At 41.5% G+C, this 19,545-nt stretch overlaps 3 protein-coding genes across 3 annotated transcripts in view; 1 reads left to right on the top strand and 2 right to left on the bottom strand.

The window, feature by feature from the left end:
* The window catches only part of LOC308293750 (alanine--tRNA ligase, cytoplasmic-like), a 40,832-nt gene extending 31,501 nt beyond the window's left edge, over positions 1 to 9,331 (bottom strand). Inside the window, exons 1-4 of the mRNA XM_080736370.1 lie at positions 9,245 to 9,331; positions 4,726 to 4,883; positions 2,562 to 2,750; positions 1,271 to 1,416 (exon numbers count right to left, since the gene is read on the bottom strand). Of these exons, the coding sequence (XP_080592496.1) occupies positions 1,271 to 1,416; positions 2,562 to 2,750; positions 4,726 to 4,869 (479 nt within the window). The 5' untranslated portion in view covers positions 4,870 to 4,883; positions 9,245 to 9,331. The remainder of the gene's footprint in view (positions 1 to 1,270; positions 1,417 to 2,561; positions 2,751 to 4,725; positions 4,884 to 9,244) is intronic.
* A 1,787-nt stretch (positions 9,332 to 11,118) lies between these two features.
* Positions 11,119 to 13,253, top strand: LOC308294603 (exosome complex component MTR3-like). Its single transcript, XM_080737341.1, has 2 exons — positions 11,119 to 11,422; positions 12,135 to 13,253. The coding sequence occupies exons 1-2, from the start codon at positions 11,145 to 11,147 to the stop codon at positions 12,679 to 12,681; spliced, it is 825 nt and encodes a 274-aa protein (XP_080593467.1). The 5' UTR covers positions 11,119 to 11,144; the 3' UTR covers positions 12,682 to 13,253.
* A 1,135-nt stretch (positions 13,254 to 14,388) lies between these two features.
* Positions 14,389 to 19,545, bottom strand: part of LOC308294125 (protein-glutamine gamma-glutamyltransferase 2-like) — a gene marked incomplete at both ends in the record, with an annotated part of 12,378 nt that continues 7,221 nt past the window's right edge. Inside the window, 8 exons of the mRNA XM_080736850.1 lie at positions 14,389 to 14,554; positions 15,232 to 15,368; positions 15,676 to 15,836; positions 16,621 to 16,750; positions 17,015 to 17,163; positions 17,958 to 18,057; positions 18,213 to 18,355; positions 19,468 to 19,545. The exon at positions 19,468 to 19,545 is cut by the window's right edge and continues 26 nt beyond it. Of these exons, the coding sequence (XP_080592976.1) occupies positions 14,389 to 14,554; positions 15,232 to 15,368; positions 15,676 to 15,836; positions 16,621 to 16,750; positions 17,015 to 17,163; positions 17,958 to 18,057; positions 18,213 to 18,355; positions 19,468 to 19,545 (1,064 nt within the window). The remainder of the gene's footprint in view (positions 14,555 to 15,231; positions 15,369 to 15,675; positions 15,837 to 16,620; positions 16,751 to 17,014; positions 17,164 to 17,957; positions 18,058 to 18,212; positions 18,356 to 19,467) is intronic.

Below are 19,545 nucleotides of genomic sequence, written 5' to 3'. Positions count from 1 at the left end.
TCATATCTCTAACATTAACATTGTCACTATGGCCAGCTACAGGGATCCTGCTGTATCTGCTGTGGTAAATGTAGTTTAAAGCTCAGCAGATCTCAACGGACTCCATGCAATGCGAAAGCGCCATTCGATAACGTATTTATTAAAACAATCCACATTTAAGTTAACCTTGTGTCACCAGGCTTTCCGCAACACTGTGGAACTGTCTGTTAACTGCTCAAAAATGGCAGTTCCGGACCCCAATCACTAAACCATAGTTTTGTTGGCCGTTTTTTAGCCCAAGGAATGTTTTTCATGCAAAACAAATGCTTGCAATGGATTCAGAATAATTAAAAAACCCTAGTTTGACCCCTCACATCCCACTTAAAGCAGATTTTTGGGGAGTAATTCTTTCCTTTATAGTATAGCGTTTAGTAAGTGAATGAGACTGAAAATTACTCTAGCTGTCAAACATTTTCCCAGCCATTTTAAAAAAGACACCCCGGCCAAATTTGTTTAACTCATTGAGTGCCAATCCCGAACTAGTTCGGCTTTATTAGCGTATCGCAGAGTGCCGATCCCGAACTAGTTCGGCTTTAAAAAAAAAATGAAAAAAAAAAAAAAAAAAAAAAAAATGAAAAAAAATTTTTTTTTTTTTTTTTTTTGACCCCATCAAATCTAGTGAACATGATTTCAATCGCGATTTTGCATGTTCCACCCCCATACAACCCCATCTAACATACAGGGCAGCCATGTTTGTTTACATAACATGTAAAACATAATGGCGATTATCTCAAGAATGCCTGAACGGATTTCCAATCGGATTTTTTTGTTTGAAAGCTGTGAACAAACTGCACAAATCCACTCCAATGCAATCCAGGAGGAGCAATCTAGTGGTGACTAGGGTGGCACTCAAAGAGTTAATAACCCTCCTAGATGACAAATCCATTGAGAAACGGACCTTTGCTCTCGTGGTCACGGAACTGACATTTTTTACCTAACTAATATGACTATAAATAAATTACAATTCCCCTTATCCTTTCCACCTGTGTACACACATGGCATCATTGCAATGTGCCATGTCATAAGAAGATGGCGGCATTGACAAAAAATGAATTGATATGCTCGGATGTCGATTCTCAGAGTTAGCGATTTCAATTCTCGATCCCCATCCCGGTCACTCATGGGAATAATTAATTACAACATGGACTGGACAAGTCGAGAAGAAATGCTCACGCTTTCAGTCAGCGTTTGCCGTCAATGCAGCATTAGATTGTAAAAGAACTAGACTCACCCCAGGTCCATCCAGATTTGCTTGCACTCCAGATCGGGCTCCAGGCCTGCCTCAGCATGGCCCCCAAAGTAGGTGACGTACAGACGCTCGATGGGGATCCCAAACTCCTGGGTCAGCAGCTCCAGGGCCATCTCACAGGCCAGATGCTGCAGAGGGGAAGAGGTGGAGGAGGGATACCGGAGAACGCAGGAAGAAATAATCAGAAGAGAAAGAGAAAGAGAGAGAGAGAGAAGGTGAGAGAAGGTCACCCACTTTTTTTTCCCAAAAGTAAATCAGTGATGATTGAATAAAGCTTATTCTGATTAGGGATGGGACGATATGAACATTTCATATCACGATCACGATTATTGTGACCAAAGAAATCACGATTTACGATATTATCACGATAATCAAAATATCTCCAACGTCCATTATCCTGGGGCGGAACATTTGCCAAAAGATCTTTTGGCAAAGAGACTTGGTAGAGTGAAAAAAAGACTGTATCAAGTATATATATTATAAGTACGTTTTACCAATAGAAGGTTGAAACGGTACCGGATATGCAGCTCAGCAAATAAAAGGTGAATTGATACCAGTGCATGACGGAGGACGATATCACGATAAATTAAATCTCCATGATACGATTATCGTGAGTGTTTTCTTTTTTCTCTCGCAATAAACGATAATATTGCTTATCGTCCCATCCCTAATTCTGATTCATAGTTAGAGACTCTCGCCTCTCCACTTATTTATCCGGTTTCAAAAATATCCAGCTTCGCAGCCGAAATATCCAGCTTCATGTGGCTGCAAGCCCCAACAGCACAAAAAAAATGTCTAGCTTCAAAAATATCCATCTCTGTGTAGCCATGGCCTAAGGAGAGAAGGCCACATAACCCACTGCTTAAACAGAATGATCCAGGGCCGGGTGACTGATTTGGGATGCAGCCCAATGGGCTGTTTGTGATTTATATGCAAAAGACAATTACTAGGCCATCTACAGTAAGCTATCGAGACTTAAACTAAAACCAAATTCCATACTTTAACATACTACCTATCTAACAATCTACCCAAGAGACAGTCATCACATTACAATTCCTTAAAGTAGGAAAATAAAATAACCTGTGCATTACCAATACACAAACGCACTCTTATCTACTTAATACCCCTGCATCCGTATCGTCACACTGCGATGTGTTGGGATCGACTATTTGACTTTCCCCACAATAAAATAAAGAATGAAAGACACTAGACTATAGTATAGAGCCCTGAGGGACTCCAGTCAGTAAGTGATTATATTGACACACACACACACCTTGAAGTAGTCCCCAAAGGACCAGGACCCCAGCATCTCAAAGAAGGTATGATGGTAGACATCTTTGCCCACGTCATCCAGATCATTGTGTTTTCCGCCGGCACGGATGCACTTCTGTGTGTTGGCAGCGCGACGCAGCCGGGCCATGGGGTGGGAGGGGTCAATTGTGTTCAGGAAGATTGGTTTGAACTGGGGGAGGAAGGTTAAGACAAGATAGTACAAGATAAGATATACACTTTCATTTGGTTTAAATCAGATGTGAATGACCTCCCATCAAAAGGTTTGTGCCTGTTGTGACTGGCAAAATGCCAAAAGATATCATACTGGCACAATGGAGATTGCTAGCTTGTAGTAAGGAGCTATAAGGTTACATTTAACGTTAATTATAAGAATATCATGTACTGTATCTTGACCCTATCACTAACAGTGATCTCAAAGCACTGGCAGCGAAACCAACATGCTTTTTGCAGATGGCTGACCAACACATTAGTGTTTGACTTCGGGTCAGGAATGACCCAGACTTTTCATTTGGGATAGCCCTGGGCGATATACCGGTTTTATCGTATATCGCGATATCAAATGACAATATCGATATTAAAAATTAATACCGTAAATATCGTCATTAATTTTTTATTTTTTTTTCAAAACAAACGCCCAACTACTTTTCTGTTAAGCACTGTATCTGTAAATTTGATATAATTTGATGTGTCTATTTCAGTTATATTTTAAACAAGACCCTCTTCTACACATGTGATGTGAATTTAATTCAAGGAGACAAGCTTTATCATTGGGGAGCGGCCGGGTGACGTTGTGCCCTGACGCTGTTAAGTAAAGCAAAGCACACCGCATACACTTACTTTCTTATTGTGGGCAGTCTCTGTATCAGGTCTGAAGAAGTCATAATGTTCCGATGGAAATGGTTGACCATATCATATGGCATGAATAATATATAATCCAGGGGACATCAATATATCCGTAGTGTATATGGACAGATGTTGTGTCCATGGCGAGAGATGTCAATCTCCAGGTTTGATTTGCTACCAATGTGCCACGCACATTATGAGTCCACAGTCCACTGTAGCAGTGGTTCTCCAAATGTTAATTTTCAAGGACCCCCGTAACTCTGAGAGTGTATAAATGGAACGATGGCTCTTGCAGAGTCCTGCGTGACTCCTCCTGATTATATAATCCCAATCATAGTTGAATTAGTTCTGTCGGCTCCATAATAACAAATGGAACCAAATGGACCCTTACAAGTCCATTTGGTTTGCATTGACTCCTAATTGTCTCCTGATATAGTTTCTATCATGTTCTGTTGAACTAGTTCTGTCGCTAAGTTAGCAAAACTGCTAAAAACAACTCCCAGCCTTCTTTGAAGCCCTTTTCATCTCCTGTGTGTTTTGCAGTGGACCGCTGCCCCCTCTAGTGGCGTAAAAAAGAACTACACTTAAAAAAAAATAAAAAATAATAAAAAATAATATATTTTTTAATAGACGATAATATCGAATACCGTGATATTATTTTTAATATCAAACCGATATTAAAAAAAGCAATATCGCCCAGGCCTAATTTGGGATGTTCGACACATCTAGCCATAAGTTAAAAAACCAAAAAAAGTCATAATAATAACCACTAATGCAGGGGTCTTCAGTGTTTTCAGCCCAAGGACCCCTTTGTTGAGAGAGAGATGAAGCAGGGACCCCCCACAACCTTTTCATAGATTCCATAGTTACATTGTTTGACAGCACAATCATCAGTGTATTTTGGATTCGTGTCAATTTGTGTTTCCAGATATTTAACCACTTGAACTGTCAATACTTAATCAACTTAACCTTTCACTCTGTACTTGGTCTGCTCTTGTTCCCCTCTACAGCAAACCTCTTTGCCAAAAATAGCCGATCTACAAGCTCACAACGCCTCGTTGTGAGCTTATAGATCTGCCATTTTTGGCTAAAGTTCTCAGAATATGGGCGCTGGGGTTCAAATGGTTAATATAAAAAAGGAGAAAAAAAGTTTTTATCACACAAAGATTTGGAGGACCCCCTGTTGAAGACCCTTGCACTAATGATAGTACGGGTGCTGACTCAGGAACAAATTAACCAGTGCATAACTTCACTATACCCACACCTGAGGATGGCTATACTGTATGAATGGACAGACAGACCTGATTCATTCCAGCATTTGCAAAAAGCAGTGTGGGGTCGTCAAGCGGGATGGTCGCAGAGGAGTGGACATACTGGTGCTCATGGCGACGGAAGTAGTTAATGAACTTCTCCCGGATTTGAGCTGCTGTCATTGTTGCATCCATTCTGGATCAGCTTTCTAGATGGGCGCACACACGCGCATACGCACACGCACACACACACAATTGAATCATTAAAGGATTTTTAATTAATCAGGAAGTAGTTCAGGGGCAGCAGGTGTTTTTAATTATACAAATAAGCTGCCGGTGGAATTATTATTTCCTGGATAGCTGCTCCACAATGAAAACACAAGGTAGAGTAAACAACATGCTACAGTAAATGGGACACAGAAAGCGGCATTTCTAGTGATAGGCTTGGAATTTTTACAGGGGCCAGACAGCCAGTTCCAAATTGCAGCCACCTGTAAGTGCTCACTGCAGTGCGGTTTTGAGTAAAGGATTCACACTTTTCTATGACTGTTGGTAGGGCAATTCCACATATTGGTGGCATAGTAGTAGGACCAATTTACAGAAGGAGCGAGTGCATTCTCCGGTACCCGGCGTCAGCGCCAGTAACTGCCGACAACAGCCGAGCCGCGGCAACTGCCAGCAGTGGAATGCCACGGCAGGCATCGCCGCAAGGACTGGCAGCCATGGGCCACGGCATGCTACATCGCCGCCCGATGGTGGTTAGGGTTAGGTTTAGGCATAGTTTTACTGAGGTTAGGGTTGGAGTTAAGGTTAAGTTTAGGCATAGGTTTACTGTGTCTGCTGCAGAGGTGATTGATTGCCGGCAGTTGCCAGTGCCACGGCTGTTGCCACTGCTGGAAAATGCACTCGCTCTCCCTCCAAATTTAACCCCCTTGTTTGAGCCAAATCTATGTTGAATGTGATTTGTGGAGCTCCCTCTGGTGTTGTGCTTGTGGACATCTTTTAACTTTTTTAAGTAGTTTGACAGGTATATGGGTGTCTTTGTGGTGTTGTGTATTTTGTAGACCAAGCCAATTGCAAGTTGCTGTACTCTGTCCTCTACCCTGAGCCATCCCATCCCATCGAAATGAGTAGGGGTTAGATGAGTTGTAGCTGTGAGGCCAAGTAGTTGTTTTGAGCCCAAATTACAGCACGTAACAGAAAATAATAACTACCTTCAATGTCAAGCAAAAGGCCTGAAGGCCCAAGAGTCTTGAGACCCAACTACAACCAGTTAAACTAGCTTAAGAATTCTTCTGAGCTCTGTCCTCCACTGTTTTCCTTGAGGCCTCTATGCTAAGTTTTTCACCATGACATGTCATAACCTGTTAAATAGGAAAGTAATACCCCAATCTCATGGTCCTAACTACCGAATCAGCCCCTAGCCATGATGCCATGATGTGGTCTGTCTGATCTGATCACATAAGAAGTAGAATGTTGAATTGAGACAATTAAAAAAGGATGCAGTAAATTTGATTACATTCTTCTAAGATTGCATTTAAACTGAAGAGAGAAAATGTTGCTATTACCTTGTCTAGAATTATACACTATATAGCATGCTACATTAAATCTGTGAGATCTACCACATGTGCTCGAGTCTGAATGGAATGCAGGACTAATTATACAATATTGCACACAAGTGTGTGACTTTATTAGATTTATAAAACATTAGCAAAGTGTCAGCATGATCAAAACTGTAGAGCACCGTCAGTTTATTTCCCAAACTACTTTTGTCTCGGTGTTTAAAAACAGTGACAATAAGTTTCAATTCAGCCTACACTAACAATATTAATAAGTAATAACTAGAAATACCGTTCCTACGAAACAGTGTGGGCTCGCATGTAACACCATGTATGGGCACAAAGATCTACCCTTTGGCTGCACCTCATTGGCTAAGGGCCCTGCCTTTGTACTGTCGGTACAAAGGCAGTGTCTTACGTCATTTTGAGGAGAACTTGACTGATAGATTATGTCCTTTTGAGGAGAACTTGACTGATAGATTACGTCATTTTGAGGAGAACTTGACTGATAGATTACGTCATTTTGAGGAGAACTTGACTGATAGATTACGTCATTTTGAGGAGAACTTGACTGATAGATTATGTCCTTTTGAGGAGAACTTGACTGATAGATTATGTCCTTTTGAGGAGAACTTGACTGATAGATTACGTCATTTTGAGGAGAACTTGACTGATAGATTATGTCCTTTTGAGGAGAACTTGACTGATAGATTACGTCATTTTGAGGAGAACTTGACTGATAGATTATGTCCTTTTGAGGAGAACTTGACTGATAGATTACGTCATTTTGAGGAGAACTTGACTGATAGATTACGTCATTTTGAGGAGAACTTGACTGATAGATAAATAATGAAGATAACATACCTGTGCTTGCTTTCAGCGAGCCCACAATAATAACAATATTAATAATGATATAATAAAAAGATGCTATGACACAATCAATATACCAAGTCAATTACTTTACTTGTTAGTAATGTAAACATTTGGCTGAAGTGGGTATTTATTTTCTGTTTACATACAAAGTGTTTCTAAAACCAGTTTACAATGTACAATATGTGTGTCACAGTCACTGATAATTAGCCCTATTCACAGCCCGCCCACTCAGCAAATTTCTCAGCAACTTCCTGGTGCTGACGTCGGTTTAGAAGGGGAAACTATAACAGAAATAGCTGGACTTAAAGCCAACAAATCATTATTTCGAACGGTAAAGTAAATTATAATGCTTTGTGCCTTTTACTATCTTGTGTTCTTGATCGTGCTAGCTGTATTTTATACTTTACTATTCGGAAATTGCATTACATTTGCGATTTCTGTGTTAACTGAACTCTATGGGCTTTTAGCAGGGTTTAACCCTTCAAAACGTGACTTCAGCACCAGGGGGATGCTGAGTGGGCGGGCCGTGAATAGGGCTAATTAAAAGGCAGTGGCCATTTATTCCCACTGGTGGCATTGTTGGAAATCTAGATGGCATAGGAAATCCCAGAGGTGATGCCACAAGCTCACTGGGGACAGCAAGCGGGCGGTAAACAGTCCCTGTCCCACTCCTGACTACCACCTTGTTAGCAACCACAGCACAGGTGGTGTTAGTGCGAACGTTCCAAGTCCACCGTGCCAGAGTAGTACCTAGATAAGGGGAAATTCACCCTATCACAACGCCAGTGGTGGAAAAGTACAAGTTTTCAAATGTATAAAATGTATATTAACTAGACCAGGTCAACCTGGTTGTGCCAGACCCCCTGTCTGTCATCATCATTTATGACATCATGCCTTTTGTAGGCATGTCATCATCATGTCATCATCATATATACCCTTTATATAGAAAACCCGGACAGACCGACATTTGCTTATGTAGGCCTACCCATTTCATGGGTCTGGCAAAAATAGGCCGAAATGTATATATATAGGGCTGAAGTGCTTAATGAATGTTTTCTAATAACAATCAAAATATACAAAGTAACTAGTAACATAAGTTAAAAAAAAAAGTAAAAGTACAATATTTGCCTCTGAGATGTAGTGGAGTAGAGGGAGGTATTGAAAATGGGAAATACTCCAGTAAAGTAAAAGTACTTCAAAATTATACTCAAGTACAGTACTTCAAATAAATGTACTTTACACACTGATCATCACAACGCATGACTAACTAGCCCATACCTACCTCCCCTTTACATTGTAAATATCTCCTATTTCTCTTTATTACTATCATTTATTTTTTGTTATTAGAATTTGACTGCTTTTTTTCTTTTCCCCCTTTTGTTACTGACAATTCCCTATGCAAAGTAAAGTAAACATAAAGTGGTTCCTGTGTAAATAAGCCAAAAAGCTCACTGGGATCTCCTTTTTAGTTGACCTTGTACCCGTGATTTGTACTGTCATGAAACTATACTTTTTCCTATGCAACCAGAAATTCTTCAATCAATCAATCAATCAATCAATCAATCAATCAATCAATGTTATTACTGATTTCAGTCTCCCCATACCATGATGACAGCTGGCTCGTGTCATCACTGTGGATATGGTCACTGTACACTAGGATGAATGGAGTCACTTTGACCATGAAAGCTTTTTATCTTGACATTATGAACATGGATTTGGAATGATGTTGAGCGGCTCCATCCATCTCCACCTTTCAACTCCTGCCAACAGTGCTGTACTGTATCATAGACAGTAAACGGTTATTTGTAATTATGTAATGTCGATATAGCCTACCGCAAATCACTGCAGATTTAATGAAATACACAAATGACATCTTCAAACAGGTATATTGTGTAGCCTACTACTAAGCTACTGGGTCAGATTATCTGATTTTAGATTGCTAACATGATGATGAAGTGGCATTAGTTTATGAGCTAGCTACTAGCTAGCGACCGTTAGCCGGTGTTTCTGTTTGACGTGTCGGTCTGTTTTTAGTCAGGAGATAGATTTAAGCACTCTGCATAAAGCACCCCCTCTGCCCAGCAATAAGACACACTCTTATTGGATCCAATGGCACTCTGAAAAATTAAAATACTCACAGAAGTTGCAGAATGTTGCAGAATGATTCAATCACTTCACTGGGCACTGCTTCACAGCCACACAGACACACACACAGTCCACGCTGGTGCAGCAATGACAGTCAGAGAGAGGGCTGGGCCCGGACTGGGCATCACCGACCCTGATTGGTCTGCCAGTACCGGCACGGCACCTGACGGCCACCCCCATTGGTTCAAACCAACTGTCAATCTAAAGTACACCCGCCACCGTGCGGCTGATGCAATGAAAAAGAAAGCCATGGCCCATGACAAAGTATTATAGCTGTTCTATTGATGATGATGATGATGATGATGATGGTGGTGAATGAATGTATTTATATTGAGGGAATTTATTTTACTGATTAAATCAGCAGAAAATCAAACATTCAGTATGGAAAAAGTGAATGGTCTGTAATCTCCTGGTTTGCTTTTTGTTCTCTGAGGTATAGTTAGCATCAGCAAGTTTGTGTTTGTCTGAGAGGCAAACATGTAGGCCTATATCAAATATTTGAGGTAGTATTAAGTGATGGCATGGAGATCAGGCCAAATGGGGCCAGTGCCCAGGGGCCCTTAGAAGGCTGTAACATGCAGGGCCCCCGGTCCTCCTAGACATAACTCTATGTCCTATCCATGTTCTAGACTAGTCCTAAATCCTCCTATCCTGCAAATAGGTGCTCTCTATGACCCACAAATGCCTTGTATCCGAGTAAAGGCCCATTCCCACTGGGCCAGATAAGTCTCCATTCAAGTGGTTGGTAAGATAGAGATACAAAATATCTGTCACAGATATTTTGTATCTGTATCTTACCTTCCACTTGTGAGTTGTCTGTGTTTGCATGTGATCTGACTGACCATTCTGGGTTGCATGAGTGGGCCTTTCATTGTCCCAGGGGCCGCTGTGAGTCTTACTCTGTCCTGTCCCTGAGTGAAGGCCATTCTTCAGGAACACCATGCTATCTGGAAGGAGGCAAGATGCATGGGAATGATGCTGGGGATGCATGCCTCACTCTGTTATGCAATACCCGTTGTATCTGTCTGTCCCTTTTACGCCTGTAAATTTGTAGTTATATGTGAGTCATGCCCAAATTTGGAGTCCAGGTGGTAAGCCTATACTGATGTCAAAGCTGGCCAGGACCAGTCCAGTCTATGATGTCAGTAGTGGTGGGTGGATATGTGGGTATGTATGTAGTGTAATACACGGCGGTGAGGTGGTAGCTCTTCACCTTGGACTATTTGCATTCCACATTTTGGTGACATAGCAGTACAACAAATTTAACCCCATGTTTGTGCCAAATCTCGGTTGAACAAGATCAGCGAAGCCCCCTCTGGTGTTGTTGTGCCTGTATGTGTCTTTCACGTTATTGAATCAGTCTTTTCCCTTGCCTTGTGTATCTTGAAGATTAGGCCTACTCTGTCCTCTAACTTAGCCATCCCACCCTAGCATAATGAGTAGGGGTTAGGTGAGTTCTAGCTGTGAGGCCAAGTAGTAACCTGTGCTGACCAATTTGTTTTGAGAGGCCTGAAGCTTTGTTTTCAATTCATTTGTGGTGCTAGTGTACCATGAGGTACTTGCATAGTCATAATGCTATTGGATGAGTGCTCAAGCTAGTGTCTCCCCACAAATAAATAAACAGAAATACAAAATGTCTCCATTTAAAATAAATTCAGACCTCATTCCTGTACCTTTTAACCATACACATGTATAGTTATTATCCACCAGCAGGTGGCAGTGAAAACCAGTCGCCAGCTGCTAGACAAGGGGGAGGAAAGTCTGGTTGACACAGGGTGGCGGAACTATTTCGCTTTGTGCTGTTTCACAGGGACACATTCGGTAGTGGACCACTTACTCTTGAAGAGAGGTTGTTTACACGCGGACCTGAAGAATACTTCAAACTACATCACGATGCCAACTGATACTAAAAGAGTACGGGGGCCAGAAGTATCACAAAGTCTTTCTCTCTTTCTTCCCAAGCCCTTGATAACGTCATGCGCGGATGGCAAGACAACGGACGGCAGACAGCGTGATCAAGTTGATGTCCGGCCCGTTTTCGTTCGCTGTGGGCTGATCAGCCAAGCCAAAGGATCAGCGTACATCGAAGCTGGAAACACCAAACTGATGTGCTGTGTGTATGGCCCACGAGAGACAGAACGCAAAGATGAGACTGATATGAAGTGTGGAAGGTAAGTTAGTAAAGTTACTGATGTGATAATGTGCGTATGGGACCTCCTTATGGGATGTTCATCATCTAATTATATTAAAGTGGATTCCTAGCCCTAGAAAAGTTAATATATTCCATAAATTGCATGTATTCCATCTCTGCTGTCTGGCCGAAACTCCAAAAAGTTAATTTTCGGGAAAATGAGCTCAAAAGTGGAGTTAGGAGGTTTTGACCGAAGGGCTTTTTACTACTTTTCATTGGTTTGGTTCAATATTATTTTAACCAACACACAGACGTAAAGGGTCTTCAATAGCACATATTTATGAAAAAAAGAGAGGGCCAAACGGGTCGAGCTGGTTTGGCAGAAAGTGTGGAGTTAGGAGGTTTTGTCCCTAGCACGTTTTACTACTTTCCATTGGTCCAATATTATTTTAACCAACACTCAGATGTAAAGGGTGTTCATTAGCCCTGATTTATGCCAAAACATCTAAAACCTCAAAAATGGAGTTAAGAGGTTTTGGCCAGACAGTGAGTGACGATATAGTCATAGTCATGCAAAAGTACGATTTATCTAGCTATACTTTTTCTAACAGCAGCAATGAGCATAGGTATACACTTTTTCACCTAGCACAAATTGAATTGAAGTGATAAATTCCAATTATTAATTAACCTGCACCGACCACAAATACATTTTGTAACTATCTATTGTTCTGTTTTGCTGTGTTTCTTTCTAGGTTGATGACTGACATGCGGTTCGCTCCTTTCTCTTGCCCAGAGAGGGGCCCTTGGATACAGGGGAGTGAGGAAAAGGGCCTCTCACTGATGTTGCTTGAGAGTCTGCAGCCGGCCGTGTGTCTACACAAATACCCCCGGTCGCAGATCGAAGTCAACGTGATGGTCCTGGAGAACAACGGCTCGGTCCTGGCTCACGCCATCACCTGCGCATCCCTGGCCCTGGCAGACGCAGGGATCGAAATGTACGACCTGGTTCTCGGCTGCTCCATCCGGCAGGATGGGGCTTCTTATGTGATTGACCCTGCTTACGTGGAAGAAACCGGCTGCAGTTCAAGCAGTGGTGAAAACCAAGGCAGTCTGACCGTTGCTTTCCTCCCCAGCTTGAACCAAATATCTGGGTTGCAGTCAGATGGGGAAATGAGGGAGGAGACACTGACAGCGGGAGTTCGGACCTGCATCGAGGGATGCTACAGACTGTACCCTGTTATCCAACAGGCTCTGGCCAAAGCTGTGCGGAGGGAAGCCCCACCACCATCAGAAAGCTGAGACTGATGGGACGTCCTGATTTTGCCTCTTGTAGCACTAATGCCAGGAGTCTTCAACGTTTTCATGCCAAGGACCCCTTAGTCGAGAGAGAGATGAAGCAGGGACCCCCCACAACGCATAGATACAATATAGTTTAATCGTTTGACAGCACAATCATCAGTGTATTTTGGGTTCATGTAAAATTGTGTTTCCAGATATTTAACCACTTGAACCGTCAATACTTAACAAACTTGACCTTTCACTCTGTACTTAGTGCGCTCTTTTCCCCCTCTACAGTCTACACGAAACCTCTTAGCCGAAAATAGCCGATCTACAAGCTCAGAACGTCTCACAGTGCGAGCCATTGTGAGCTTGTAGATCTGCTATTTTTGGCTAAAATTCTCAGAATATGGACGCTAGGGTTCAAGTGGTTAATAATAGAAAAGGAGAAAAAAAGCTTCTATCACACAAAGATTTGGAGGACCCCCTAAGGGTCCCGGACCCCCTGTTGAAGACCCCTGCACTAATGTCTTTTATGTCTGCCTTGTAAAATGTTTCACGAATACTGATGCAATTCCTTTTTTACCGAAATGTGAATAATTCATAACAATGACGTGCTTGACTCGTGTCATTTATGTGGCTGGTCTGTGGTAACGAACAATTTAATAAAATAAAAAAACCTGATTTAACAACCTGATTCAGACATCAAATCAGTATTCCTCAGATCTCAGGGTTTGTAAAATCTGGTTTCTAACCAACCAGTTTGCAACCTTGTCACACTTAGACTAATAACATTTCTTTTACATTAATTAATGTCAGACAAAGAGAATTTGTGAAAATTATTTTTTAATGTAAAGAACATGGTATGTTTCACATCGGCATGATATTACATAAATTATAAATATATTTGTAAAGTAATATTTTATGCAAAATTATTCTTTGTTTATAAATAGTGCTGATTAGATATAATTGTGTACAACCATTCCCCCCCGCCCTATCCTAGTCATAAAGTGCAAAAAAAAAAGCCATGAAATTTTACACATTATCTAACCTCTAGATTTCAGTCAAGAAACCTAGAGGTATCCAATATCAATAGTAGGGCTGGGGCAGTACGGATTTTTTGTTATCGCGGTAATACGTCTCTGTTTACCGACAGTATCGCGGTATCTCCCCTCAAAAAGTTGTTTTGAATGGAAAAAATATAATTTAAATAAATGAATATACATTTAAACAATAAAAAATGGCGGTATGATCGTGATTAGGAATTCGACACCGCGGTATGCATTACACCAGTGGTTTTCAACCTGTGGGCCAAATTATTTTTGGGGGTGCCCAGGTGATTAACTTAATGTGCAACCCTGTTTTTTTCTCAATGAACAGTAAACAAATCAACAAAGTTTAAGTGTACAGAGGGTATATGCACATTTCTAAAGTGACAATTTAAGTGACTTTTTAATAACTCTAAAATGACAAATTAAACATTGGCCAAATATTAGAGGCAGAAATTGTGAAAATAGCCGATCTACATGCTAACAACGCCTTGCAGCTCAGCATGTAGATCTGCTATTTTCACAATAGAACGGTTTTGTACAAAATGTAATGCCTCAACTCTTAGTGCTCATCAGGGTGGGGCGGGTCCCCAGTTCAAATAGGATTATTTTGGGGGTCGCCGCTTGAAAAGGTTGAGAACCACAACCGCAGTATTGCCGTTATTGCACCCAGCTCTAATCAATAGTACATAATGTATTTTCTTCTGTGGACAAGGAGGGTGGCGACTCCCTTCACATCCTTCAGCCTGTCTGAGTCAAAGTCCACCATCAGCCGTCTCACCCCTGTCCTTGTGGGCTTGAAGGACACTTTTATGGTCACCCCCTGACCTGGAGCAATGTCATCACTGAAAAAGACAAGGTAAAAGGGGAGGAATGCAAAAATGATTATATGTTCATTTTTCATTTATATTTTAACTTCCAAAACACCTTAATTGACCCCTGATCACAAACCACAATGATGGAGAACATGTACAGAAGGAGATAGCATGGAGAAAAGACTGAGTTTTCGTTCAGTGTTAAACATTTTACTTGTTGAGATCAGGTTTTCATGTTGTGTTTCATGTCATTAATTTCCATGAATACCAATTGCAGTCACTGTACAGAAGTAAGAATTAACTATTCTACTGGCTAATACATTGATGCTCAGGAATCAGACTCAGATACCCACAGACGTGCATATGTCACATGTAGGCTACTTAGTATGCAGAAGAATATTCACTTATGATGTAACAAACACTGGAACATGTGCCTGACAGGTTGTGTACCTGGCTGTAACACTGACTCCAGTTAAAGTAAACCTATTTTTGCTTCATACTTAATTCATGGGTTGCATTTGTAGTCCTACGCCAGCCATTTTGAGGACCAACACAGGTGTTTTGATTAACGTAGGACATTGGTTCTATGCCAATCAGACATATTGAACACCTGTGTTGGTCCTCAATATGGCCGGTTTAGGACTACAAATGCAACCCATGAATTAACGTGGTTGATTCTAATGATTCCAATCCTGTCCAGTACTTACATGACAGGGATCTCTCTAGCAGACAGTAGTCCTGCCCCCTCGACAGTGAACACACCTCCTTTCAGTGTGACTGGCAGGGGGTTGTTGAAGGAGATGTGTGCCGTTACTTCTTCATGTTTAATTACCTTCCCGGGAACCTGAAAGGGTAGGGCCGAGTTAGGGTTTGTGTGCAACAAAGGGGTTCTGTGCGTTTGAATGGTCAATTTACTCTGCTTGGTCAGATGAATTTGTACACCACAAAATCACAAAACACAAAAAATGCTTTCTATAATGCTTTCTGTATGTACCCAGACAATCATGTGACCTGATTCAATAGCCATAAAACAAACGTGTAAAAAAAAACATACTGTATGTGTTTGTGCGTGTGCGTATACCTGCGTGTATGAATCTAGTGTGTGTGAATGACAACCATAGACCATTTAGTTTAGTTTACAATGTACACACCTGAACACGGAGTTCTGGCATAATGAGTGGGATGTTAGCAACATCCAGGATGGGTTCATTCTGCCCAGGGGATTCCAGAAGTGCCACCACCCTCAGCACATGGTGCTCAGACACACATGCAGCGTAGTGGTCATAACGCAGACGCAGTACCTCCTTATGGGCTAGGTGTGGATTATGGAACACACAGACACACGCGCACACACACACACACACACACACACACACACACACACACACACACACACACACACACACACACACACACACACACACAGACACGGTCATAGCATTATTAAACACATAATGGGAGGAGAAAGTGTAATAAAGTGAGACAGACACCTATAGGCTAATAATAATTAGGCCTGGAATTTTGTCGTTTTAGGGGCAAGGCCACTTGGCCTTTGGTGTTGTAAATTTTTTGAGGGCACAAAGGCCAAATGCCAAGATTTTAGTCCATTGAAATAATTAATTGAATTTAAGGGTTAAGGATTTTAAATGTAATGTGTAGACTATCTGCTGTGAAATAAATAAATTGGTATTACAATCTGATCCATGCTCAGCCCTGCACAAATCAAATATACTGGATTTGTTTAAAAATGGGGACTCAACAAAAGACACAGGTGTGGTGTCTTCATGACAAGAAAGAGACACTGGTGTCTACATATTGACAAGACAGAGACAGAGGAGAAAGTGGTACAGTCAACTGCTGGGGCATTGAGGCCAATGTGGCCTCAGGTTATGCAATTTTTTGGAGGGGCACAAGGCCAAACTGAGGGGCAACGGCCATGGCCTTCATTCATTCATCATTAGTTTCACCACTACCGCCAGGGGGTGGTGTTGTGCACGGTCTGGTTTACTAAACAGGTTAGGCCTTCATGGCCTCCCTGACATTCCTGTAGCTGTAGGATATTGGGACACGTAGCCCCTGCAGAGTCTACTACTTACCATTATGTGTTGGCACAGTGACACTGACTGTTCTTCTTTGGCACTCCCCTCGATGAACAGAGTTGTACGTGACAGCCGTAGACAGCAAAGTGAGCAGAGCTTTGGTGTCCTGGCTACCTGCATTCTTCACCTAGTGACACATGAATGAACAGGAGGACAGATGAATGCATGTACGTAAGGGTAAAGGACAGTTTATACATATTAAGATTATTTGTTGATGCTCTTGTTATGATACTGTCTCAACAATTGTTCACATATTGAAACAGAATAAAGTAAGATGACATTTTTAACCCTGTTTTGCAGAATTTCATTCTCGGTTCTTAAAAAAGCATAATTCACTTGTCCGTCCATTCATGCATGCACCCATCCATTTCATTTTTACAGTGTTATATACCTCAACAATCACGTCAAAATCTGTCCCAAATATAGGCTGCTGCGCATGTTTGATTGACAGCTGGAGGCGCTCTGGTTCTGCCACGCCATTGGTCAGCATGTTAACCCGACGACCTGCCTTCTTGTATACCTCTCGTTCCTTCTTTGAGCCTGTAGAGAAGACAGGAAAGGAAACTCAGAAGCGTCTTAACCTACGTATGTTCAGACTGGAAGCCTATTTTTGACCTATCCAGATTGGAATCAGATTGGTTTGATAGATAGATAGGTACCTTTATTATCCCAAGGGGGAAAATCAGTCGCCCGGAGGCAGCACAGCAGTTTAAGGATATTTACAAAGTTACAGAGAAGTATGAAAAGAAAAAAATTGTACAGGGTACAGTAAAAGAGCAAGGTAGTACACCAAAAAAGGGAACAAAGAATATATACATAAAGTGTCAAAAAAAGTCAACACTACCAAGTTTGATCAAGTTTGAACAGCAATTAAAAAAGAAAAAAAAAATCTGATTTGAACCACATCATGCCTAGGTGGTTTGAAATGTGATTCAAATGCAATTTCTAAAGATGAGTATCAGTCTGAACACTTGCACATTAAAGCCTGATTTCGGTACGGTGTTGTACTTCAACATTGCTGACAGCCGAATATAGCAAACACATTGTGAAACATTGCGATGCGATGCTACCTAGTATATCTGCTATTTGGCAATATAAATATAAGTGAAGCATTACTCATGCATATGTTGTCACCCAATGCAGATAGGTTGACGAAGCCTGAATGCGAAAATCCAATCTGATTAATTTCAAATAACACAGTGTGTCAGTTGGTCCTAAAGATTTGAGAAACAAACACATTTTCCTACAGTCTGAACAAAGCCTTAAAGCTTTTCAGACTTGCCCCCCACTCCTCTTTTTCATCTTTTATTCTGTAGTAAAAGTTTCCAACCAACCTTCAGGATATTTGTAATGGTGGGTGACATCTTCTCTGTAGTCTCCGTAAACACTCTTGGTGCTGATGTTCCGTCCCACGGTGTTTTGGTCCACTCTGGTCTACAATAAAAAATAACATTGTTGGAATTATAATTCACTGCATTAGTAGTAGTAGTAGTAGTAATATGACTAATGTATTTGTATATTGTGTATACATATTCTAAATGAACACTTTTTTTGTACTTTTCAGCCAATACAATAAAACAGAAGCTCACTTGTCGCCTTTGACCGTCTGTATTGACAATCCAGTAGATGATGTCAGCGTTCACCTCAGCGTATACAAACGGAGCGTCGTACTTGTTTCCCAACTCGCCCTCTTTTATGGCCTTCACTGGGCATGGACCACAGCAATACACACCTGGAGAGGAAACAATTCATATGCATGTTCCAAACATTACTTTACATTACTCGTGTCATTTAAGTAGATCAGGGGTCTTCAATGTTTTCAGGCCAAGGACCCTTAGTTGATAGATGAGATGAAACAGGGACATTTTCGTAGATTCCATATAGTTTCATTGTTTGACAGCACAATCATCAGTGTATTGTAAATCTTAACATTTTTGGCTAAAGTCATCAGAATATGGACGTTAGGGTTCAAGTGGTTAACACTTATGTAGCCATGATTTTTTCTCTTCAATGGGCCACGTTGCCATGGTTACCATAGACTTCCATGTAATTGCGCAATTGTGTAAAAAGTGCACGCCCATGCCTAGATGATGCACCACGTGTGTGCAGGCTGTTCACAGCTTTCAAACAAAAAAATCCGCTTGGAAATCCGTTCAGGCATTCATGATTTATAGGCCATTATGTTTTCTTCAGATGTAAACAAACATGGCTGCCATGTTTGAAAGAATGGGTTGGTATGGGGGTTAAACATGCAATTTCGCGATCGCGATCATGCCTAATACATTTCTGGAGGTCCAAAAAAAAATTTTGAAAAAAAAATTTTTGAAAAAAAAAAAAAAAAGTTTTTTTTTCAAAAACGGCCCAAACTCGGGAAACTCGGGGTTGGCACAGCACTAGTACCAATACAAACTCGGGAAACTCGGGGTTGGCACCATATGTGTATAAAAAAGGAGAAAAAAAGGTTTCTATCACATAAAAATGTGGAGGACCCCTCTGTAGTAACTCTGAGGAGCCCCTAGGGGTCCCGGACCCCCTGTTGAAGACCCCTGCAGTAGATTAAGAAGTAACAAGGGGGTGCAGACAAAAATAACAGGGGACAATAATAATAGCTACCTACTCCTCCCACAAGGGAAATTCAGTATTTTCAGCCCAACCCAGCTGATTCGCTGCCCACAAGGAGCAATCAGGGGTTAAGAGTCTTGCTCAGGGACACACATCGACATTGCTGGCCTGGCCTGGAATCAAACCTGGGACAACCAGAGCTCTGGTTACCCAGGCGGGCTCCCTAACCATACAGCTATGGCTGCCCCATATAATTGAAGAGGGTTCTGACGGAAGAAGTACCTTCACTCTGTTCCTGAGGCGTGGGGTCCAGAACCTGCCAGCCATCATTTCCTCCTGGGAGGTCTTCTCTCTTCATCC

Source organism: Nannobrachium achirus, assembly GCF_963921795.1.
Source record: "Nannobrachium achirus genome assembly, chromosome: 11".
Classification (NCBI taxonomy): domain Eukaryota; kingdom Metazoa; phylum Chordata; class Actinopteri; order Myctophiformes; family Myctophidae; genus Nannobrachium; species Nannobrachium achirus.
This window is presented reverse-complemented; position numbering and strand designations above follow the sequence as displayed.